General features: G+C 44.5%; 1 protein-coding gene across 4 annotated transcripts in view; it reads left to right on the top strand.

Moving 5' to 3' along the window:
* Window positions 1-26,156, top strand: part of lamc3 (laminin, gamma 3) — a 95,741-nt gene that overhangs the window by 64,304 nt on the left and 5,281 nt on the right. For all 4 annotated transcript variants that reach the window (XM_035608548.2, XM_047329522.1, XM_047329521.1 and 1 more), the window contains exons 11-21: window positions 2,752-2,861; window positions 5,485-5,712; window positions 16,680-16,868; window positions 17,241-17,486; window positions 18,668-18,821; window positions 18,994-19,136; window positions 19,321-19,499; window positions 21,738-21,918; window positions 22,997-23,241; window positions 24,317-24,393; window positions 24,685-24,819. In XM_035608548.2, the coding sequence (XP_035464441.1) occupies window positions 2,752-2,861; window positions 5,485-5,712; window positions 16,680-16,868; window positions 17,241-17,486; window positions 18,668-18,821; window positions 18,994-19,136; window positions 19,321-19,499; window positions 21,738-21,918; window positions 22,997-23,241; window positions 24,317-24,393; window positions 24,685-24,819 (1,887 nt within the window). The remainder of the gene's footprint in view (window positions 1-2,751; window positions 2,862-5,484; window positions 5,713-16,679; window positions 16,869-17,240; window positions 17,487-18,667; window positions 18,822-18,993; window positions 19,137-19,320; window positions 19,500-21,737; window positions 21,919-22,996; window positions 23,242-24,316; window positions 24,394-24,684; window positions 24,820-26,156) is intronic.

Raw genomic sequence — 26,156 nt, 5'->3', positions numbered from 1 at the left:
ACCTAGGCCTAAAGCCCCATCCTTGTGCTGCTTGCATCTACAATACCGGATAACCATGAGGGTTGTTGAAGAAATTACTTAAAATGAATTACAGCATGTCACATTTATGGATTATGTACTGTATAAGCAGACTGTGAATTTACATTAAAAAAATATTCTGTGACTAAATCCAACAGATCCATTGGAAATCTGTCATGGTTTTAGTTGCGACTGCCTACAACAGCATCATACCAATAAATACAACATTGATAAAAATAAAAAAAAACAAACAACAACAGCAAACCTTCACCCAAAGAATTTTAAACTCAGGTTTCACTCGACTTTAAACATTTCACTGGTCTTTCTGTCTTCATAACTGACTTTTGAAGTAATTACACACAAGCAGTGGTGACGGATTACTTTTGCTCTTGGCGACGAGGGCTTTTTAGTTGTCGGCAAATAGAGAGATATGCTGATTTCTTTATTCAGAGCAAGCCTAATTTAAAAAGCCTTGTCCACACTATCTATTTGTTATTAATAGATAATCTGATTAAAGTGTGTTGTTTTTCAAAAACAGAATGACACAAAATACATGTTATATTTGAGAAACACTGTAATTTTCCATGTTACAATGAATTATATCCTGCGCCTCATCGTTTCTTTGCCTCGCCATCTGTCACACACTGTTTATGTCTTGCTCTCTTGCTCACCTTGTATCTTTATCTCATTTTTTTTTCCCTAAGGGTGGACACATACACTGCCTCTTTGTGTGTGTGTGTGTGTGTGTGTGTGTGTGTGTGTGTGTGTGTGTGTGTGTGTGTGTGTGTGTGTGTGTCCAGTATTCTTCTGGGCTTTTCTCTCTTGATCATCTCGCACTCATCCTCCGCGGAGCAGGCTTAATTACAGCATGGCTCTCTGCTTGGTGCTGATTAAAAGGGACGCTGACGCTCCATAGGGAGAGCATGACACGGAGTTTGTTCACTTTCATGCGCACTCCGCTTATCGCTGTCTGACCAGCTCCATTACCATGGCTTTCAGGGCCCAGTTTGTAATTGCCTCTCTTTATTACTGTGGCAACATGTTAGGCCAGGGAAGGAGGACCCGCCGCATCAATGGAGAGTCTGTGTGGCAGGCCAGGAATAGACACACACGTACACACTAACACACACGAACATTTTCTCATTTGCACAGTGTAAATGTGAATCTAAGACAGAGGCCATTTGCAAAATAAAGCATTCTGAGAAACAAGTGCTGAGAACAATTGACCTAATAAAAAAGAGGCCAGTGAACACTTACACATGAAAGGCCTGACTTCAGGTCAATATGGTCAACACACCAAAGGTTTTACATCCTCTTCTTTTATTTCAGGTCTTTGCCTTTAATTGCAAGGTTCACGCATTTTAATTGGATACCAATTCAATTAAAGTGGCCTTTACAAATGCGGTTTATAAATTGTAACAGTGGTGGTAAGAGGGAAATCAAGGATTCACCCATTGGGAGCCAATTCATGTCCATACAAAACGTTATGGCTGTTTATCCCATAGTTTACATTTCTGTTTGAAACAATATGGTGGAGCAATGGAGCAATATTGCTGTGCATGGAGCCGCACAAGTGGTGCGGCTTACAGTAAGACAGCATGTGTTATAGATAGAGATTACAATCAAGCGGCAACCCGCCGTGCGCCTATTGGGATGGTATACTAGCTGTCAATCACGCTGTAACCACGCTCCAATGCATGCGATGCTTTATAGTCTATTTTACTCTAAATGAGACCGTCATATACTAAATGAACATGTGCTGTATTGAAAAAGACTTGAAACTATAGGTTGAGACCACAAACTCCTCAGGAAAATATTTACTGACGTTATTATCGAGAAGTAGATTCATTTTCTCATAGACTTCTATAGAACCTGACTTCTTTTTTTGCAACCAGTAGAGTCGCCCTCCGCTGGTGATTTGAGAGAATAGGGATTTCAGGCACTGTCGCATTGGCTTCATTCTCTGAAACCCGATGACTACGTCCATTTTATATACAGTCTATGGTCACAATGGACCCTTTAAACCCATAAACCCTCTGAAGAAGAGTCGCAGAGCATCTGGACCAAAACACCTGCAGACTTGATGTTTTATTAGATACTGAGAAATTTGCAAAAACCTTTTTCCCAATATTAGAAAGTGTCACCGGTAATGGTGTTTCCTTCAACCGTGCATGCAGATCGCATGAATATTATTCTTCCACGCAGCTGCTCCTCGCCCTTGAGACCTTCAAACAATAGTGTGTGTCGGGGGTGGGGGTGGGATCGTAACACAAAATCAGCTGTGTGGAGCTGACGCAGCACCTGTCATCGAGATGGAAAGAGTGCACAACACCTGGAGTGAAACAGGCAGATGTCAGCTGCACAGTCTGGCTTTGCAGAGCAACCTTCAGCAGATGGCAGAGCTCAGTGATCAAGACCCTGAATATGTGTTGAAGTCAGCACTTTACATTTTTTTCTTCCTCTGCTATATGTGTCGGCTGGTGGTGCTCTGTATAGCCTGCCATTAAAAAAATGCAATCACATGTGTGGCAGGGCATTTCACATCCTCCTAGTTAGTTGTGCAGAGTAATTAAACTCCTCTTAACTGCTCCAGTTGTTCATAAATCTGTCTCGCAAACAAATTAACTCTGTTTGGGTTTTTAACATGTGACGTTTTTGGTGTTTAATCAAAGTTCATTTGCGTTTGAACGAACTGAACAATCTTTTTTCTTCGTCTCTCTCATCATTTCTCAGGCTCCATGAAAATGAGTCGAGATTCAAACCTCCGCTGTCTGCCTTTGAGTTCCAGCATCTCTTGTACAACCTGACCGCGATCAGGATCGGCAACGCTGGAGGACAAAACTGTAAGTTTGTGTGCGGATATAATATTATGTTTGATATGTTAATGATGTTTGTCTTTCAACCTGAAGACCACTTCGTTTATGTGTTATACTGCAATGACAGTTTACAGACATGCATAATGCATTATTGTTGGCATTTCTACACACTGCTACATACCTAAAAGCAAACTATGTACATCTGTAATTGCATTTGGTAGAAAAATAAATATAATTTGATTAAACCTTTTATATTTGTGGCTCAGGTAGAGTCGGATGTCCTCCAGCCCGAAGGTCGTGGTTTGGTCCTAGTTTCCCCCAGTCCGCATGCCGATGTGTCCTTGGGCAAGACACTTAACCCTTAATTGTGTATGAATGTGATAGGGGGGAAAAAGCAAGGGAAATAGCAGCACTGTATAAATTTGTGTGAATGGGTGAATGTGACTATATAAATACAGTCCATTTAGCAGTTTTCCTTTCCAGCAATGAAATTGAAAAAGAATTCCATCACACAGTGGCACAAATTGTTAAATTTGCACCAAACCATACTTTCCAAAACAAGTGTTTGTGTTCAGGGAATGGCTCAACTCTTCCGAATCCGGCTTAGCCGAAAAACAGGCCATTTATTCCCAGATGTTAGGAGCTGCTCCTTGAAATCCTCCTCCTCTTCTTATCGTGTTCCTTCCCCCGTTCTATCTGATAGTCGGCATTGTCGAGCACAGGCCTGATCTGAGAGGCATTATGGCGGATTAAAGCACCGGGACGACGGAACAGCTGGCCCAAAATCACCAGCTCTCGCGCTTACTTACACCCATTTTAATTAGTCGCAGGCAGTGCGGGCAGGATGACACACTCTCATGTGTAGCTCCGCACGCGTGCAAAGTAGAGACCGACACTGGAGTTTGTCGAAGCACAGTCATGCATATTCCATTAAACTGTTTTCCTGTAACCACCCACCCACATGAAAGTGCAAACAAAGTCAGGCACACAGTTTGCACTGCTTCCAATGCACATGGCAAAGCGTGGCAAACTTTTAACATCAAAATCCCTTAAAGTTGTCCTCATCTTTCTCCGCGTCGCTCTCCTGCAGGCCCCAAAGTACTCTCTCCTCCGCAGAAGGACTCCCGTAACAGAAGTGTCTTATTTTAAATGACAGTATTGTCATTAGACTATAAAGACAGACGTGTGTGCAGCAGTCACATTGAGGGCCTTTCATTTTCTCCGCCACAAAAGATGACGTTTTGAACAGGGAACTGGCTTAACGACTTAATGTAAAGGTACCTAAAGGATGGAAATTGTCATAATTGGCAGGGCTGCAGTGAGCCATTCAGGGGGGATTTAAACTCTGGTCGCCTGACAAGGTTTCCTGGAAGAAGGATTGATGGGGAGAACTCGGACGGCGTGACTTAAAATGAAATGTGTTTAATTAACTTAAATCACCCATTCTCTCCCGGCTAACTGAGCTAATAGAATTCGGAGGGTAGAGGAGGGTGAACGGTGGAGGCCAAGGTTCAAATGTAGAGCAAGAAGAGAGACTTGTCCACTCATTATCCTTCAGAGCTGCACATGAACTGGGTTTCGTCACCGCTGAAAGAATGGCTGGATTGCGACTGGTTAGTCAACGTCCATCCCCTCCTCTAGTTCTTCCATTTTCCCACTCCTAACTGTTTTCCTCTACTGTGATTTTCCTCATTATGCAGCTGCTAATGCCTGCCTGTCAATCTGTCCGTCCTGTGCACTCTCTGGGGCCACGAACAAATATATATTTGTGCTCAGTGGTTTAGAGACTGCAGGGTGAAAGGGATCCGATTCAGGATGTCCTGCCCCATCACTATTCATGAGAGGGAGCGGGGGATCTTGAGACCCCGCGGGAGCTGCACGTCCGACATACCTCCACCAAATCTCCTCTGTCTCCTTTTCTTCTCTCCTCTCTTCTCGTCCTGCTCTGGTGCAGTGATTTATTCATTTGCTATATCAGAGATTCCCTGTGTGTGTGTGTGTGTGTGTGTGTGTGTGTGTGTGTGTGTGTGTGTGTGTGTGTGTGTGTGTGTGTGTGTGTGTGTGTGTGTGTGTGTGTGTGTGTGTGTGTGTGTGTGTGTGTGTGTGTGTGTGTGTGTGTGCGTGCGTGCGTGCGTGCGTGCGTGCCTGTGAGAGAGACTCTGTCTGTGTGTGTGTGTGTGTGTGAGAGAGAGACTGTGTCTGTGTGTGTGTTTGTGTATTTGTGTGTGTGTATTTGTGTGTGGGCGGCTGCGTGCACATGATATGCATGTGCATTAAATATGGCATTTATGGGCATGTGGGTGGATGAACCTGTCTGTCTGTCTGTGTGTGTGTGTGTGTGTGTGTGTGTGTGTGTGTGTGTGTGCGTGTGCGTGTGTGCTTGTGCCTGTCTGACTGTAAACTGTAAACACAGGCCAGAACCTGTAATGAGACTGGGAGGGAGGGACAGCACCGCAACAAATGCTAATAACCTACTGTTTAATGAGATAGACACACACACACACACACCTCATTCCAGAGGAAAGCAGGTGCCTCAGACACTTCAACAGGTCTCCGAGGCAACAATTATCAGTTTGCCACTGACTTCTGTAAGCGTCCCATTTTTGACAAAGCACTCATCCCATTTTTTTCCCCCTTCCCCCCTCTCCAGACACGTCGCAGCTGGCGGGTGTATCCCTGACCTCGGCTCTCATCTCCTCTGGTCCAGCCAGCCCTCCTGCTCCATGGGTGGAGACTTGTTCCTGCCCCCCGGGTTTCGCGGGGCAGTTTTGCGAGCGCTGCGCGCCGGGATTCACGTGGGAAGTCCCCGCACGAGGGCCTCTCTCCACATGCGTGCCGTGCAGCTGCCATCAGCATGGGACCTGCCATCCCGAGACAGGTAAATAAGTGAAACATTTTACAGTGTATCGGGCTCGTGCACAAATGCGTCCAAACAGTCAATCCGGAAAATGTCAGCAGGCATGATGACTTCGGTGTCACTTCACTGACAAACAATCAGCAGTGTTTCTGTTCCAGCGGCTATCGCCCAGGTAGAAGCAGCCTGCAAAAGTGAGGTTATAAATCAATTGCAGAATATTTAGTACTCGTGGGGGTCGTTTCACACTGCCTGTGAAAAAACAGCCGCACGATGTCAGCGATGGTTTTATCACCGAGTGTCTCGGCTGAAGCTTGACACTGAGGAGAGACGACGGAGAGTAAAGTTAACGTTTTTACGATCTGGGACAGTCGAAGGTTGTGTTCACGTCTACCAGTTTCCAACGTGTAAACAGCATTCACGTCAACATTTCAAGTCATAATTACAACAAACAATATCACTATCATTAGGATTTTTCTGCTAAAATATGTACCTGGGGACTGAACATCTATAGATGTTTCTTGTTTGCCAAAATCTCTGAGTTGTCCAGTTGCTTGCGAGTCGTTACCATTGCAATCTTTCCGATCTCTATCCATTTCCCATTTCACTTGAAGGCAGCATGATTAGAGATGGCTATCGTGATAGCATTATGGGATGTGTATGGTCAAGCATTTTTGGAATTTGACCCATACAAGGAACCAAAAGTCAACTTTGACCATTCTCCATCTTTTCCATGTTGCTTTGTGTGAGTACAATACCGAAGTGCTGGGGGAGTCGCTTAGGAATGGTAATTCAGAACCATCCCCATATGACCCAAGAAAAAACATAATTTCCCATTTTACACTAAATCCCGACATAACAAACTGTAGCTTGAATAGCTTTACAGAATTTTCAAAAAGCCATTTAAAAGCCTGGCCACTTCATAAGTCACCGCCTCAGTGTCGCTGCTCTGGGGCTTGAATATGGCAACATATCCTCATCGGTAACAGAGCAATTTGGAGCGGTGCTGTAGTATTATGCGACATAAAAGTGATCCAAGTTGCCGGTTGGACAATAAAGCCGTCCTTCTGAGGCATCCGGCCTGTGTAACACGAGATGAGCGATCATCAGAGGTTGTCGAGACAATATTTTCTGTCGCCGTGCCTCTCGCAGAGCAGCGGGAACAGAAAGAGATGCAGGCTGTTCGACTGAAGCATTTTTTCTGTCTTTCCAGCACTGACATTCAGTCATCATCGCATCAAGGGGAACATAACGCAGTCATCCCTCGGGGGCACTGGCAAGCTATCACTCAAAATGAGAACTGGATGGCTGTGCTAATACCGCTATATCCTCGTCTCACACGGCTAATCTGTGTAATAACAGCCAAACTAGAAGTGTGTGTTTTAATGCACCTGACCTTTTTTTTTTATGGGAGATAACAACAGCAGTTGAAGCTCCCTTTCAGGTTCCCATCCTAAACACAACGTCAGTAAAACGACAGACGTAAAACAACAGCTGTTGGTTGTGTGTAAACAAGTCAACTTCAATGCGGTTATTTATACGTGTGAATATTATATGCACTTTTTTTCTTCCCTTGAGATTTTTTCCACACTATCTCACTCTCACAGCTTTAAACAAGTCTCTCCATCTCACCAAGAGCAGACAACTATCCCCTCCAAGGTCTCACCCTCCATCTTTTATCTTCTCCCAATATCTCTCTTCCCCTCGATCTCACTCTCCTACACCCCCAACTTAAAGTCTCAGAGATCTGACCTAGTTAGGAGACGCCTGAAGCTTTGGCTGAGAGTGTGTTGTGATTGTGTGTGTGTGTGTGTGTGAGAGAGCGAGACTGTGTGTGTGTGTGTGTGTGTGTGTGTGGGTGTGTGTGTGAGAGTGTAAGAGAGACTATATGTGTGTTTATATGACCGTGTGTGTGTGTGTGTGTGTGTGTGTGTGTGTGTGTGTGTATGTGCGCGTGCGTGCGTGCGTCCGTGTGTGAGTGAGTGAGTGATAGAGAGACTGTGTGAGAGACTGTGTGTGTTAATATGACCGTGTGTGTGTGTGTGTGTGTGAGAGTGTAAGAGAGACTATATGTGTGTTTATATGATCGTGTGTGTGTGTGTGTGTGTGTGTGTGTGCGCATGCGTGCGTGCGTCGTGTGTCCGTGTGTGAGTGAGTGAGTGAGTGATAGAGAGACTGTGTGAGAGACTGTGTGTGTTAATATGACCGTGTGTGTGTGTGTGTGTGTGTGTCTGAGGTCCGGAAGCAAGTCTGGTATCACTGCCTGCCTGCCTCCCCCCTAATTAGACTTGTTAACCGCCTCTCGGCTAATGATGTCTAATTTGCTTGCAGATTTCCTGCGTCTCTCATGTCTCTTCTCAATCTGGTCGTCTCTCTCACTGTCACGCACACATTTCTGTCAGACTCCCCTTGTTCCCCAGACTCCCTAGTGAGCCACTCGCCATCCTCTACTCCTCAGCTATAGGATTGCGACTGCTCCCTCCAGTCACCTTGATTTGTTTTCTTTTGCATCCTTGACTCCCCCCTTCTGTGCGGACTCCTCTCAAGTTCCCACTCTTTTGAATTACTTGCTGACTTTCCCAGGTGTATTCCCAATTTGTAATAATACAGTACGTGTCTATACAGCTATACAGTTGGACCCACAAAGTTATTTCATGCAATGTTTAATTTGTAAGTGATTTAATAGTGAACAGGGTATAGTGTCAACAATTACCTCGACTTGTGAGAGCAGATTCAAATAAAAAGTTGGCTTTATTTTTGGTTTTTCCTAACAAGGCCTGAAAGTGTCAGGAGGAAAGATTTATTTTTTATAGGTTTTTTGGGTGGTCTGAACACATTGTGCTTGTGCTGTGGAAGGAGAACTCCATTATTTATGAATGAACCCGTTTAACTGTTTAACATTAAAGTAGCATTGGTTTGCACGAGGCAGGTTGAGTCGAGCAGCATTTAGTCAATCTTTGTACAGAGTTCACACCTGACGAGTCCCCTCAGGCCAAGATTCCTGTTCAGCGCACGGACATGCTCCTCAGGATACTTTGGAAAATATTAATAGAGCCTCACAAATGATGAATGAGCGTTAAATATGGAACACCATGTGTCCTCTGAGTCACGGATCCAAAAATCCCTTGTGTGCTGTGTCCTTTGGCATGGAGCTCTTGGTGTGAACGGCATTAGCTGATTATCGGCAAAAGGGAGCTGGTTAAAATTAGACCTTCTTTTTGAAATGGACGACGGCGTGTCATCTTCTGATGGCCTGCTGGCTTCTCTTTTAATAAAAAGTGAAGCAAACAAGCTTCTCCATAAATCGTTAAGTTCAGGTCAAGGGGAACTATCAAAGTGAGCCGACGATCTGTTCATCAACTGTCACCAGGAGGGCGGACCAACCTGCTGTTTCCCCCATCAGAATCCTAATTGCTGTATAATTACCAAACCACTTGAATCATCGCGCAGGGTGTGCCCACCGACAGAATTGGGAGGGAGTTTGTTCTCCGGCTGCCGAGGGAAGCCGCGGCCAATGGTGCTTCATAATCATGATTTATTAACGCTCTCTGAGTCGTGTCGGTTCTGTTTGCCGTGGAGCAACACAACAGATTGCAAATGTTAATGCTTGCGGTGGGACGAGCGCATCGCGCTTTGCGCCGGGCACTGGTGCTGCGGGGAGGATGAAGTCAGACATACGGTATGTCCCTTTGATGCATGCAAAAAAAATGTGTCTGTAGCACAGTTTTGGACATGCTTTTCAGTGGACTGCGTGTGCTCGGTGTGTACACTGTGTTAATTCGATACACAAAATACAAAATTGAGCTCCGGCCATAATTCACAAGCTCCAGGGAAGGTGTGGAGGAAGAAGAGAGATGATTGCAATGTATAGACAAAATGGAGACACTCAATTTTCTCTGCCGCCCCACACTGTATGGGAGGGCTCATTAATCACCGAAACAAATGAAACACATGAGGCCCCCGACACTGTCCTCTCTGCTCGACGGTGCCGCGTCAGAACTCCCCTGTTAGCCCTGCGTCCTCTTGTGTTCGTCCTCTGTGGGGCGCCAGCACCTCTGTGCCCAATTCCAGCCTCGCAGGGCAGCGAGCCTGGCCCTGGACTCTAAGTTGTGTTCAATCAGTCTGTCTCACAACATTGAGGAAAGTGCAGTGTCTTTACTTGTATGATATCTAAAAGAATAAACTAAAGCTGCAACAGTTGAGTGATTAATCGATTAGTAATCGATTACAAAATTAATCGCCAACTATTTCGATCATGGATTAATTGATTCAAGTAGTTTTTAGGTGGGGGGGAGTCAAAATTCTATGATATCAGCTTTTTAAATGGGAATATTTTCTGGGGGTTTTTTGCTCCTCTATGACTGGTCTAAACTCACCAAGGGAATGGCAAGATCCTTTTCAAGTGGGGAGGGGGGTTCAGACGTGTGCCTAGAAACCGAGGCAGGCAGTCGAAGTGTGCACATTGTCTATCTTTCTGTTTATTTTTGTGAGGAGATAACTAAAGCGTACTGAATAGGATCAGCAGGAGAAATTACATGGTAGGATTCATTCAAGCCGACTACATCTGTCGTTTTTACTCCCTCTCACTTCCCTTTTCCCCCCGTCGCTGTCGCTGCTCGTTTCCCATCACGCTGATACAGGCCAGGCATCTCAGGGCTTAGCCTGCAACAAACACAACCCACCAGAGAGATTAGGGAGTTGAATAAGCCAGCGCCGGAGCCAGCTCCACTCCCAATCAGTTTGTCTGACTCAACTTTCTCCCATAGATTTTTGTAACTAATGACCTTAGAGGGCTGAAGATGGCATTTAAGCAGGCATATGGGAAATGCACGCCTCGGCTTCCTCTCTCTCTCATTGTAAAGCGGCCCTTTGTTGGTAAACACTGAGTCACAGTATCCTCCATTTCCCCCCCTGCATTCTAATGAGTATTGTAATGAGCAGCATGTTTGGTCATTTCTTCATCTGTAGCCTAATTGATGCAATGAGACGGGGACTCCAGGTGATGGCCTTTGTGGGGCCGACTTGAATGCATTTTCGCTGCAGGAGCCCCTGGTGGTCCGTTCCCCTCCACGGGGCCGAGACCAAAATAAGCTTCTGTTCTCCAGCAGACTGCAGTGGGCGTGACATTTAGCTATGCAAAACCACCGTGCGTTATTCCAAAAAATTTGGCCCCACACAAATGTCAAAGTGAGAAACAAGCATATGCTGTTATGAAACAGAACGAGGAACGCAGAGACATTATTTATGCAAGGGTTTCCAGAGCAGATGCACAAGGTACTTGTGGTCAGCGGAATACATCTTCCTACAGCTGGGCCACACGATTATAGCTAGATTTAAAAGGAAAGTGGAGAAAACATAAGGCCCTTACATCGATCCACATCGAATTGCGTCTTCAAATATTCAAGCGCATCACATTCTAAGTCTCAGAATGGCCAACAGGCCTTCTGAGCAGGACATATGATGAATAAAGCTGAGGTGTGTGGTTAAATCCCTTTTAACCTCATTGATATGTTTTGTCTTTAATAATGTGCCGTCTATAATTAATCAATTGATCCCTTCCGTTTGCTTAATTAATACAGAATGCACCAGTGTCGCCTTTGATTGTGTGACTTTTGAAATAAATTAAAAAAGTACTGAATCATAGTTTTGTGCCACATCAGCCTGCTTTTGTGAATGTTAATTATACTCCATTCTATTGTGTCGTAGTGCTTATCGTTGGAGACAATAAGCAAAGCCATTGAGACAGAGTCCCTCTGCAATAATCTTCATGAATAGGCTAATTTAGTTTTTTGTTGTTGTTTTTTTTGTCCGCTCACGCCGATTTTAAAGAGTCTGCGGCTATGTTAGCAACTCTGAGGCACTGTGGTGCTTCGACCAGAATGCTAACATCAGCTTGCTTGCAGTGACAATTTTAACATGCTGATGTTTAGCAGGTGTAATGTGAACAATCTTGGCTTGTAAGCACGGTTGCAGCGTGCTAATTGAAAGTATTGGAGGCTACAGTACGATTCATCCAAAGACGGGCAGGAATGTCTGTATCAAATGGCATGGCAACATATCCAATCCTCATAAAATAATTCACTCCAACTCAAAAATGTCAACCTCATGGTTGCAGGAAAGTGACGGGAGGACTGCAAAGTTTAGTCCCAATCAAGCAGATATTGAGATATTTCAGTGTCGTGACACATTTGACCTGCAGTACACGAAAGGTCAGTTGGACTCCTATGGCCATTAGCAGCTTTCACACATGCACCGCAGTCGGCAGGCGTTGCACTAGAAATTCTCTGAAATTGTTCCCGCCGTCCCCGTAGTCAAATGTCCAGAGAGTGCCAGAGTGAGTAAGAAAAGCTCTGTAGGATTCACAGCGAGCGACTGGGTGTTTTGATGATTGCGAACAAAAACTCCGCTTCCCGCCGCGGAATTATCGTCACGTCCTGCCTCCCGCACGCTCTGCCGAGACGCCGCGTGGTGTTGCCGAGATTACCCCGCTGTTGCGATTCGTTCGGGGTTCATGTCTGAAAGCAGCTCATGACTTCTGTCATGACAGACTGCCATTACCATCCGCTAGTTTGGCTTAAGAAGAGCAGAAAGTAAAGTGCGATTTAAAGTTCCAGACGAAAGTCTCCCCCTAGTTGTTAAATGAGCCGGATAAAGGTGTAAACATTCGAACACAATTAATCTATGATAATTATCCGCTTGCTCATCTTCCATTTCGTCAATGCACTGGCCTTCGATCAGAGGAGGATGCGGAGTAAAGTGGTTAACACAGCTCCTCTTTAGGTGACCTGGGTACTTTGGGCGAGTCGACATGAGCTACAGCCACTGTTGTCAGTGTTCCCATCCCTGTTACCCGAGGGCCTTGGCCATAACAATTTGGCTGACAGCCTCAATGCACAAAACGGGAATTGATGCATTTATTTTCCACAGTCACAGTGTGACAAAACATATTTCCCCAGTCATCTGCGTTGTGCACATTATGCATGGGGGGGGGGGATATACAGCCCCTCCTCGTTTCTCGCCACATCCTCCCTCTCTCCTCTGCAGCCGTCCACTCATTCAGACCCCACTTACGAGTCACATCTGCAGCTTCCGGCGATGGCAGCATATCTGTGTTGAATTAGAGAGTAACATCCCCCTCAAACAGTCCTGCAGCAGATTTACCCCCCAACTTCTCCCCTGGAGGCCTCCGAGCGGCAGACAACATTTTCTCTCTCTCTCTCTCTCTCTCTCTGTCTTGTTTCTTCTCTCCTTCATTAAACAGGGTGTTCACATGCATTAGTAAATAGATTCAACAAGGTCGAGCTTAGTCTTGGATTATCTTTGCTCGAGGTTCTTTCCAAAAGCACTTGGGCTGAGGGGCAAAGCAAAACACAGCCTAAGCAGGCGGAGAATTGAGCAGCCACGTGTTGCTTTGAACTCGTGCGACTTTATTTTCCTTGCGTCCCTGGGCTTACACACTCATCAAAGACCTCACATGTTGCCCCCTCTTTAGAAAAGACCTCCCAAGATGGTGCGGAATGACGCACAGTGATCTTTAGGAACTCAGTTTGGTTAGTAAATAAATGTGTAGAGTTCGAGAGCAACAATGGCAGAAGCGAGGTGTGCTCTCATCTTCTCCTACACAAAAAAAATATATATAAATCCATTTCTCCTTGGATTTTCTTTCACACTTTTCTATCCCCCATTTGGTGTTCAAGCTATCACCGCCCTCTGCAAACATTGATAACCACCATCTTCGGAAGATGTACTCTCTGCACTTGTTTGAGCGGAACACTGAATGAAGGAGTGTTAATACGGGGAATAAAAAAGAAACGTGGAGTGCAAAAGCACCAGTCTTTCATTCATCCCGTAGTGCCTGTCCTCGCGTCTGAGGCTTTCATAGACTGATGTATCCAATGCATTCTCATCCTCCACAAATGGCTACCCTAATGTAGTGCATTAGTCCGGAACATGTGTGTATTACTGTGGAGAGAGTGCACACAGAAGGGATGGAGGGAAAAAAACCCTCAGACGGTTTGATTCAGGCGGAGTGGCGAGCTGGAGTGGCGAGCTCTGTGGCTTAAAGAGGAGTAGTGCATGAGCGCGAGAGCACAACAGTGGGACTGTGTGGATCTGTCAGCGAATTCAAATGTTTGCAACTCCACTGGAGTATCACAGAAAGCCCAGTTCATCACGGCGGGATGAACGGCCGTCGACTCATTGATAAAACAATGCGGATGAGATGCACTGATGTGGATTGGTCCTGACGACGACCAGGGATATGGCGGGGGGGGGGGGCGATCCTGCCGCCCGGCGACGGTTTGTGGCGCGTATCGTTAGCTTTTTCTCCGTGGAGCCGGCGGAATGATAATAGTGTCGAGGAGGCCCTCGGTGGCTCCACTGCCTCATATCACGCTCAGTCATCTTCACACTCAGTAAAGTCAGCACATTTCTGCTGCCATTAAATTTACCATGGCTCATTGGGGATTGACACTGCACACCATCAGTGTCGCTGTAATGCCGTGTGAAATTCAAGAAAGATTCACACGGCTCTGAAACAATCATTATTACCGAATGCTAATATGGTCTTTAATAGAGTTGCGTTACATGCGCGGTGGTCATGTATTATTCACCCCACCTAACTGACGAACTAATGCTTTTTTTTTTACCCAGACATCTATACTTCATCAGGCAATAGGATAATTGTTGCCCCTAATGGCTATGTGATCAATTCATCTTTGCAGCTGTTATTCTATCTCATATACTTGACTTACTGGTCTGAAGTTAACGGGGGACCTTTATTTAGCAATGGTAGACATTGGTTGCAGTGACCCCATGACTACAGGCAAGGACTTCTTTGCTCAAATATTCAGCGGAGCGAGCTGATTTTTAAAAAATGCCAAGTGAGGAGCTTCTCGCTGTTCAACACCGTAGGCAATGAGGGAGTGTTGGCAAATTTTAATGAGAACTCTTAAGTCGCACGCCTGCGGATTATTTGCCATGCATTGAGATCTTATTGCTGTTCTCCGGGAGAATCGGCATGATTATTGTTATCAGCACATGCTGAAGTCATTTGAGAAACTTTTAGACATTTTAGAAATGTTTTATATTAGTCTAGTGTAGCTGTCTGATATCCAGGCGCTCGGTGAATACTGAAAGCAAAAAAAAAAAAAAATCATGCAGTGTAGCAGGAATGTTAATTATCTTCTTGCAGGTACACGCTGCAGAACAGAAGCACCTATTGTTAGTGTTACACACTAAGATGCACAAGTGGTGATTCGATATATGCTCGTTGTGATGCAGGATGAATCAAACTTTGTAACCATCTGCTTTTTTTTCTTTGTGGTTTTCCAAGAACGTTAACACACCGCACGTTGTGCTGCTCTGTAAGCTTTGTATGTAATTAGATTAGAATGTGAACTGTTTCATTTCAGAGGTTTGAAGTTTCTGGGGGATCTATACGGGTCCTACCATCTCTGATCGTGTCATTAGAGCCAAAGCAGGTCACTGATCTGCAGCAGGAGACAGGGTGGTTTCACCCTAGATCTTTTTTTGGGGGGCTATTTTACAGTCATGCTACCTCCTACCTCCTCACTTCACTGCTGTGGGTATTTTCTCTGATTATCATGTTCCATCATTCAGCACTGCCTGTAGCTTACTGGATTAGAAATGTGGCATACATACTGAGGACTGAAAATCTGCTCAATAAACTGAGCAGAATTCATCAGAGAGTTGGTGTGTGTGTGTCTACGTGTGCTGTATATCAACACGTGTTTGCACGAGAACAAATTACGAGTCCGCTGAATATCAACTTTTTAACCTTGTGAACGTTTCCATATGGTGTAGAGTAAAATAAGCGGTCACCGCCAGGGCTAGTTATTTCCACCTTGGAACTGTAGCGTACCAATCTCCACAAAGAATAGTTTGAGACAGCCAGGATTTCATAGGTTACGTAAGTAAGGCAACAATCTTGCATACACATCATATCATTTACATATCATTTCACCATGGCATACCTCTAATAGCCTTCGGATTGAAAGCAGTATCCAAAGTCACTGGTGGCAATCGGGACCAAGGTTTATCTCACATTAGAAACACATTATTAGCTATTTGATAGTCAAGGCAAAAACTGTAATATTTTATGTTTTGTAATATTTTAGAGGGATAAAATACATTCAAATACATTGACTTGTAGGTGACCCTGTACAGCTCGCTCTTCCTCTCTTAATAGTCTGGTTCCAGACCTTGATTCTCTAAATTACTCCAATTTTACCCCTTGTCATTTCGTAATGTATCGAAACATTAAAAACAGGTGGAGGATTGTGTTTGATGAGCAGACTCGGAGCTGCGGACGAGGGGTGGGAGGACATTGGCAGGGCTAATAAATAAAAACTCATGAATATGTAATTTTGAGGAACAGAGATGGGTTTTTAGGGGGTTTAGTCAATGCCAAGAGACAAACTTTAAAGTTGCTCAAAACTCTTGAGTTGTTTCTCTTCGGCATTCGAAACAACAGTTTCTTTTTAGGACATCATAGAATTGGTAATCTCTCCTGCTCGGTAGGGGAATTGCTTTACTTCTTGAAGGTCTTTCGGACTGCATTTGGCTCTTATATTTCCCAAAGCAATTATAGCCAGGGTGAATTTAGTTGTCTTCTGCTCTCCATGGTGGGCTGTGGGGAATGTTTTCTTACCGGGTTGGGCTGTAGAGTGGAGCAATATGTGCGGGGGAGCTGCACGTTGTGGTCAGAGACACAGCGCACTCTGCTGGAGAGGCCTCTCACTGCCGTCTATTTATGTCAAAACCTTTATACAGTCTATGGTCAAAACTCAAGAGTGACAAACAACAACGAACAGTATGTGAACAGGTGCTCTTTTGTGTGTGTGTGTGTGTGTGTGTGTGTGTGTGTGTGTGTGTGTGTGTGTGTGTGTGTGTGTGTGTGTGTGTGTGTGTGTGTGTGTGTGTGTGTGTGTGTGTAGCGGGCAATTGTTACACTCCTCTCTTTGTTTCAGGCGTGTGTGATTGCTCAGACTTCACCTCCGGGAAGACCTGTGAACACTGCCAGGATGGTTACCATGGCAACGCTTTGATTGGCACACCGGGCGATTGTCAGCCCTGTCCTTGCCCGGACCGTAGCAGCTGTGCGCAAATTGCGGAGACGGGACAGGTGGTCTGTACCAACTGCCCCCCGGGACAGACAGGTGAGACGATCGGCTGAAACTGATCACGTTGTCATGGACAGCAATGAGTAACCTGGTTAAAACAATAGTCTGAATAAGTTGGAATATTGCTCTCCATGTAAACATAGTCAATTCAGTATCATTTAACGGCAAACGCTGTTCATAATTATTTCGTGCAGAAATTGATATATACATTTCGAAATGAGATTGTGTTGCTGAAAACGTCTGTGGCATTAAAGCAGCTCATTTGCAGGGACACTCATCCCACAATGCCACCTGAGATCCAGGCACACACAGCGTCTGCGTTGACATGAGACTTGACCTCCAGCGGCGCTCTGGCTCAGTCATCCATCTAATTCCTGCCCATCTCTTTCACCTTTCCCCCTTGTGTAGGGATGCGCTGTCAGATGTGTGAAGATGGTTACTATGGCGATCCACTGGGACAATCGGGGGCAGTTCGACCATGTGTGAGATGCGACTGCAATGGCAACGCGGACTTCAATGCCGTGGGAATATGTGACCGTGTCACCGGGCAGTGTCTGAAATGCCTGGGAGACACGGAGGGCGACCACTGCCAACGCTGCCGGCAGGGTTTCTACGGCGACGCCCTGCTCCAGACAGCTGGCCAGAAGTGCAAGCGTGAGTAACTGAGGAGGGACTTGGATCGAACATTTGTACTTTATTGAGATTAATGGAGAAAAGAAAAGATCTTATTTTGGCAAAAAATAATGTTAAAGTCTGCCTTGACTCAATTAAGTGATGTCCTTTTCTGTTCCCTGAAAGTTTGAGCTTTGCTGTGCAGAATGATGTACTGCGTGGCAAAGTTTGAAACTAGTATTAACATTCACCGGCTTTGTGCTCAAGATGTTAACATGTGAGCAGGATTTTGTGATTAGAAGGTAATCAGGGTCCAGAATTAAACATGAACAAGCATGACGATGACTAAACTGGAAACCTGAGAATAGGAAGGAGACATTTTTCATGTCCATTAGTTAAGCTTTTAAAATGAACAATAATTGCATATATTGAAGGAGTAATAATTGCTACTAATATAGCAGGTTTTTTTTTTACAATGTGCTAAAAATGCTTTAATATAAAAAAAAACACAACAGACATAAATTAGAACAATTTAAGTGTTTATATATATGCGTGCATATGTGTGTGCATATAAGATGTACTGTATATGAAAGGAAACTTGTGAATTCTTCACAATGATGTGAGGATTCAGGTCGTTCCGTTTACTAGAGAACAGGTAAAGTCATGATGGTATGAAGAATATTCGGAACAAGTTACACTGATGCCTACGTGGCCTTGGGTTGAGCTCGTAAAGGCGCACATAAAGCTGCACTTGACAAATGGATTCAGTAGTGCAGATTCAACAGGTATTAAGAACTCTTGAATCATGAAAGGCAAACGCTGAAAATGGGACGAGCAAATCGCTGTGAAGCAGAAAGATACTGACAGAGAAAAGGAAAAAAAGGAAGGCGAGAGTCATTGGGTTGGGAAAATTAAAAATGAATGGAACTCAAGTAATGCTATGAAAGGCAGACTGAACCAATGTGTTTAATCCTTTAAATGTTCTTATAATATTTCAGTTTTCTCCCTTAAGCGCCAGGTTGTAAAACCTTACAGAACAATTTCAGTTTTAGGCTAAGGATCCATGAGTCTCTGTGGCGCTCCCTGTCATTTCCTTTCCATTTTTACTCACAAATCAATAAAAAGTCCTCAAGGTGAAGGTGATCCATGGGGGAGAAATGTGAGATATTAACAATTCAAGATGTTTATTTTAATTATGAAATGGTTCTATTTGGTTTGTCTAGCCTGCGGCTGCAATCCCTCCGGCACCTCGGGGCATGTGAATAAATGCCACTCTCAGACAGGACATTGCTCGTGCCTTGGTCAAGTGACGGGTCGCGATTGCGGCTATTGTGAAGTCGGATTCTTCAACCTCCAACCAGGTGTGGGTTGTGAAAGGTAAACGGATCCCAGCGCTTTGAGTCCATGAAAAGCGCTTTATAAATCAAATATATTATTATTATTATTATCCCCGGTGCAATCCAAGGCGGAGATTTATGAAAATTCATAACAAACTGTGCTCATAAACTGAATCTGTTACTAACAATTTTTTTTTCCTGCCGGCCTTTAGGTGCAAGTGCAATCCAATTGGCTCATCGTCCGTCGCGTGTCATCCAATCACGGGGCAGTGTGTGTGTCGTACAGGAGTGGAGGGGAGACTGTGCGATTTTTGCCGCGTGGGCTTCTTTGGATTCTCGTTTCAAGGTTGCAGAGGTACGAGACTTTAGTTGAGGCATCACAGCTGCACTAGGTACCATCCTCTCATCCTCTTAATACGGATCATATATGAAGGCACTTTTAACTCTTATACTGTTTATCTCTGTCCCTCCGCTGTTCCCCTCATCTCCTTGTGATCCTGTCCCGCCATCCCACCATCCTGTCCTTTGTCCTCTCCCAGCCTGTAACTGTGACCCCATGGGCTCCGTCTCCATGCAGTGTCACGGTAACGGCACCTGCCACTGTCGCCCGGGCTTCGTCGGTTACAAATGTGACAAATGCGAGTTGAACTATTTTCACAACGGTGCCACACACCAGTGTGAGGAGTGTCCAGTTTGCTATGGCCTTGTCAAGAAACAGGTGAGTTCATGGTTGCTTATGATTTATTTATTTTTATTCTGAAGTACGACGGCGTATTAGGGCCATTGTAGGAATACAGAAAGAATTACGGAGCCCTCCCCCGGCTCCGTAATTATTCAGAGGAAAAAACTTGGATTTTCTCTGAGATGAAAACTGGTAGATTTACGTCTGTGGTGATCCTGAAGCGATGTAGTTCCTTGAAAAACACAACCCCATTTTTCCGACTTTTTTCTTGCAAATTTAACACTTTAATGTCAAAAAGGTTATTTTAGTTAGCCCCTCCCCCGACTATATGTTATTTTTTTCATATAATGGTGTATCTGTCTATATATTATTTTTTTCATACAATGGCCTTTATACGCCATTATATATGAGACTATGCCAAAATCTGAAATTTAGAGTGACTTTAAACCTACAGAAACAAGACGTGATCGATTAGCAAAAATGTTGCCAATCTGTATATATATGCAAAGGCATAAGGATCCTCAGCAGTCTGATAAACGTTGTGAAAAGTGCCACCACATCCTCTGAAAGGTTCGGGGGGACAGATGTGCAACTTTACTAAATACCACAATGAAAGTAAGCGTTGGTGTAAAAAAGTAAATTTAATCTTTATTCTCTTCATCGTGTTCTGTGTTTCTCCATGTTCCCCTTTCGTTTTGCTGCACATCTTCATGTCAGTTTTTTTTCCAAACCTATGTCAAATACAGATTGTGTCTTCTCACTATTAGGAGGTGCAATGTGTTCTTGAAATAGCACATTCCCCCACGGCACCTCCTGTATTTGTAGACCCTTATAGCAGCCATATGGCTCCTATTGTATTTGTGGATCGCAAGTAAACAGTGGATGTGCAGTGAAACAGAAAGCGACGTTTGCCCTAATGATCTCCTGTGCACCCTCTTTCTGCCCCTTGCAACCAATGTCCCTTCGCTAAGGCCACCGACATGTTCTGTCTTTCCCGTACATATTCTTGTTCAAGGTAAAATGGCTGTGTGTTCTCTCCGGACAAGCTTGTACCTGTGTGAAAGCATGCTGTGATTTCCACAGCGTTAGTAATTCAGTGAACATCCCAAGCCTTGTCTGCCCTGAACACCTGCAATTACTCTCACTGCCCCCCACCCTCCTCCTTCCTCTGGCTCTCTGCCTCTCCCGCTCTCTATCTATCTGCTCACATTTTCCTCTGGCTTATGCACAGGAAGGAAAAAAGGACTAACAACCACAAAAAGAGAAGAAGGTTGAAAAAGAAAAGAGTTGTGTGCTCGATGGTCAAGAAAGATATTAAAAAGAAACTGGAAAATTAAGGAGTGGAATAAAATAATGAAAGAGATGATACTTGTTCACAGGAAATAATAAATCACTGCAGAGAGGGACAGTATTTCTTTATAAACCGTTTAACACTAGGTGCAACTATACGTTGCATGCCAGGTACATACATACACTTGAACTCCACGCTAGTGGTGTTAAAAAGACTGTATTTGAAGGTGTGAGTTTATTAACACCTCGATGCTGAGAAAAATGAAGATCACGCATCTTTCAATCTTAGATATTCCGCCTAAAAGGAAAGCCCACTTTGAGAAACATGTGCGACAGGCTTCCTGGTTTGAATAAGAAGAAAAAATAGAGACATGTTCGCGGCGAGATTACAGACTCTTTATAGGTCTGGACCATTTAGGTGCCAGGGTCAATGAATTGGTGCCAATCACAGCACCTTCCTTCCAGCTCGAGACCTGCACTTCCAATCTGGAGTTATCCATCAATCTAGTTATCTCCTGAGCTGCCGTCCTCCTCGGCCACATGCTGTGCAGGGAACGGGGTGAGTGGATGCGGGTATGAAAGACCGTGTTCTATCCTTATCCTGTTGTTGATATTCATTTATTCATTGCTTTTGTTGAAATACTACATTTTGATGTTATAGCGTACCAAGAATCAGAGTCCTATCTCAATCCCTGTGTCTGAATAAATAAATACAGATCCGGATGGATGGATTTTTTTTGTGCTATTTGTTGTAGCAGCACCGTGTTTGTGTGTGTGTGTGTGTGTGTGTGTGTGTGTGTGTGCGTGCGTGTGTGTGTGTGTGTGTGTGTGTGTGTGTGTGTGAGTGTGTGTGTGTCTGTGTGTGTGTGTGTGTGTGTGTGTGTGTGTGTGTGTGTGTGTGTGTGTGTGTTTTGTTTTTTTTGGTCTTGTAAAAATCTGTATTCTCATTGACACTGTCAGTGATGAATCTTGGTGCTATTACAGGCAGAGAAGCTGAGGACTCGCCTGCAGGATTTGGAGAAGCTCCTGGCTCACTTTGATTGCCGGGGTAGATCTGGGAAGCAGCACCACCTGCTGAAGTATCACATAGCCAGGCTTTACGAGCATGAGCACCAGGGGGAGGATACTCTACCCAATGCTCTGGAGGATTTTCTGGCCTTCCAAGGTAACAGCATCCAGGATCCGAGATAATTCCACTTGGCCTGTCAGTCTTTTTAATGTTTCCCTTTGTGGACATCTGAAAAGACACTTTGCCGCCCTGAGTTTGCAATACACAAAGCTCTCTAATGTGCCAATCGTAACTATTTTGTCACATTTTGGCTGTGAGATGATAACATGCCATATCAGCACATACAAATACCAGCAAGCACGGCTACGGAAAACGGCATGAAACCGCCCCCAGTGTGCCGCAAATGGGCTTTTTGCTCCGTCTGCATCTTCTCAGTGTGACGCGGTTACAGAAACAGCACAACAAAGCAATTAAATCAGGAGGCAGGCGACAATACAAAGCTCTCCCAATTACTTTAGCACAATGCTGATATATCGCCATTATCTTTGGAAGGGGAAGGGGCTTACAGGCTCAGCTGCACAGGCCAAATGGAGACAAATCATAACAAATATAGAACAAGGCACCATGTGACCAACTTAATCCCAATTTATATGACACGCAGCACATCTCTAATCCCTGGTTTACTGTGATTATAGTTGCAATCGCAATAACCGTTTTACTAACAATATCCCTCCCAACACTCACATACTTATATACACACACACACACACACACACATATTTACCAGCCATTCTTCTTGAGGCACTGGGTGGGCCACTAATGTTTTAATGAGAATGTGGCAGTGACAGGCTCACTGTGTGGGGATACCGAACTTATCACTCATTTTAAAAGACACAAAGACAACGAGACAAGCAAAGTATGTAACAAAAAGAAGCATCAAGCGTCTACATTTTGTACGAATTTGTCTCAGTCCCCAACTGGCCGTGTGGCGAGTCAGACTTAAAACAGCTCCGAATACAATGTGAGGCCGTGACAAACGGTTAACATCTGGGCAGAAATTTCATTTTGCTTTTGATATCTCCGACTACAAACAGGAAGGACAAGAGTCTGAGTTCTCACATTGTCTGAAACAGATGTGTTCAAATGCAGCTGACTAACGACAAAGGAAGAACAATATTTTTTGGTGAAGGTCTGAATGTGGTTTTTATTCGCCTTGTGCCCGTTGTTCTTCCAGAAGCACGAGAGGCCTTCATCAAGCAGTTTTCCTCGCTGGGCGATTCTACGGGCGAGCTCTTGGCCCAGCTGCATGGCATTACATCTACTTTGAACTGCAGCATCAGCATGACAGAGGAAGAGGCGGAGGAGAGGGGGGAGGACGGGGGGAGCAGGGGTGTGTGTCAAACCTTCACAGACACTGTGTTCATGATCAGAGCATCTCAGAAACAGCTCAAGCAGGCGACAGTGGACCTGGACAACATGGTAGGCGGATCACACGTACTTCATCCTCAGCCTTACGTGCGTTCTTCACATATTTAGATAACAATTTCCCGTCTTCTGGGTCATTGCACACACTTCTCAGGATAACTATGAGGATTTTTGTCCCCCCCCCAACTCCCAAAGCATATTGTTATTGTATGTAACAGCGATTGATTTCATGTCCTTTATATGAGAAGCTGCGGTTTACTTCTCTTGGTGGAGCTCCTTTGTATAGATCCACAAAGATCCCCCAAAGCAAAACAATATTTCTTACCCGCTCTCGCACCACCAGCCTCCTCCTTGTGAGTGGCAAACTCAAATCAATGTTTGGCAGACGCTAAAATTAACAACTTGTTCTTCGCCCACCGTGAGGCGCTTCACTGTCTCTCCTCGACACTCGCCGGAATCTATTATGAACACTGCTGCGATGTTCTTTAGCATCGGGCAGATGAGGGAACTTGTTTTTGCCAGCGTGCACAGTACAGTAGCTCTCTATTTCTGATTGCGCGCGTGTGTTTGTGCAGAATTACCTCTATAACCCATATTGTGCTGGTAAGCCTGAAGCAGCTGCAGTTCAATTCCATTTTATTTAGCAGAAAAAAAATGTGTCAATTGTTGATTTCGTTTTCCCCATTTTTTTTATTTGCATTTTCTCAAATTAAATGTCTCCCGGGAGGGATCCTGCCCTCCACTGTATACGCATTACATTTATCAGGACAAAACTTCAGGGGATTCATTCTGTAGGAGGGTTTTTTTACGTCCCTGCTTTGAATGAACTGATTACATACATTTAAGTGGAGAGGCTCGTTGTCTGTGGGGAGGTTTAAATTCTGTTTGCAAACCTCCACGCCGACACTTTGAGGCAGACTTCTCTGGACTGCACCCAGAATTTTCTGACGGCTTTCACATGGATGCAAAATTCAGTAAACAGCGTCGGTTCTAAAAAAAAATTTTTTTTTTAAAAACTACATTCAACTTGAGTGTGAAAAAATCTTTTGATTATCAGATGGAGACTTTACAGACCTTTATGTTTCTCATTCATGAGACCTGTTCATTGTGCCGCTTTCCCTTTCCATAGATCATTCCTTTTGAGTTGGTGTCGGGACCTAACAAATGGAACATAATGGTCAATGACTCACAGGTCCTAATGAAAAGGTACGTTCAGTGAATGGACTTTCAGTGGCCAATTATGAGCAAAGACCACTGGAGTAATGTGTGGAACTTCCTCTGCCCCCGCCCTCCCCCTTAAGCTTGTCACTGACATTGCGGTCGGGCAACTGTGTATCGATGCCCTCCGCTGCTCAGTGTATGCAGCGCTATTATGTGTTAGTTACAGAAATCTGAACCGGGCAGCCAGTCAGGGGAAGCATTGATGCTGAAATCCATTTCATCTCTCCGTAGGCAGTTGAGGTGGTGTGTTATTGTGTGTTCGTCTCCCCCATGTAGACGCAGAGAAACAGCCGACCGCATCGAGGCCGTGGCCAGCAGGGCGGTCAGAACCTCAAAGCAGGCCTTCGCTTTCCTGATGGATCTGCTGCAGGACAACTCCACCGAGGAGTACATCAGGAACCTAACTGAGCGGTGAGCGCACAACAACCAACCCAAACACACGCCCACGCAGACAAACACAAGCAGAAAAAGAATGTCTCCCCATTCTCATAGAGCGCCCTTTATTGCCAACTCCCAACAAGCGGCATGACTCCCCAGATTATTACACTTTTACAGTATATTTCAAACAAAAGTGCACCTATCCCTGTATTACAGCTCAAGGTCCTCCTCTTCACAGCAGCCTTTTTAAAGCGCATTGGCGTTTAGGAGTAAGACATTTAGCCGCAGGGGGAAGGCTTCTCCCCACTGTAAGCCTATTGCTTTCGTGGATTTGCAGCACGCTCGCTGCATCTCCTAGCGTGTGATTGCTCTGAGGATTATCCTGAACGCTAGACAGAATGATGCAAAAAAAGCCCTCCGGTGGCTATGATGAGAGCGGGAAGCGAGGAACTCAAAATTGATTACCCACTTCAAACAGTATAGTCGGCCTGGTTCGGGACGGTTCTGCTAATCTTTGGAGGACTGCTGTACAACAGTGCATGCATGTGTTTGTGTCACTTTATGGGATGTGAGGACTGAGCACTTTATGCACAGATAGGCAGCATGAAATTGCATTTCCCACACATATATGCCCCATGTGGCAAATGGATTTTATAGAGGGAGACGGCCATCCAATCAGAAAAATGACAATATTTAAAAGTCACTGACAATAGGGCTCTATCAATAGACTTTAAATACAAACTAATATCAGTGGTTTAGACACGTCTAACACTTTAAAACATAGAATAACCAAATTGATTTAACCTTTGTCCAAACAATCTATAAAAAGCAGCGGCAGTATGACTGGTGCTGGAGCCTATTTCTGAAGATTATTTCATAAAAATCATATGATAAGCTTTAGAAATACAATTTATTCTAAATGTGAGCATTTTGACACTAATGTGAGCATTAGTGTCAAAATGCTCTGAGGACAGTCAGATCTCAAGGTTTAGTCCAATCAGAGGGCAGAGGATTCGTTACCTTTGTCTCTGTGGCAGGTCGTGACAGATTAAGTAGCTTCTTGAGACGGCAGGGGCCCTTCGGCAACCCGGCTGGGTGTCATTATATTTAATGATTCTGTTAAAAAGGCTGGTAAATATTTGATGTGCTGTGCATTGAGGATGGATTTTTATTGTCTAATTAGATTTAGATGTGAAGACAGGGTCTTTGTGAAGTTCCGAAAAAACCAAGGGGTGTTTTTTAGGTTTTTTTTCTAATCTTCTCTGTTGGAGACCCACACAGGTTAGAAAATATCCAGAATTCTACATTTTTAAAGTCCAAAAATAACATACATTTGTGTAGCATAACTTCTCTTTTTTTACTTCCCAACT

This window comes from Scophthalmus maximus, chromosome 20 (genome assembly GCF_022379125.1).
Source record: "Scophthalmus maximus strain ysfricsl-2021 chromosome 20, ASM2237912v1, whole genome shotgun sequence".
Taxonomy (NCBI): Eukaryota; Metazoa; Chordata; class Actinopteri; order Pleuronectiformes; family Scophthalmidae; genus Scophthalmus; species Scophthalmus maximus.
The sequence above is the reverse complement of the archived record's forward strand: the minus strand, read 5'-3'. Positions and strand labels throughout refer to the sequence as shown.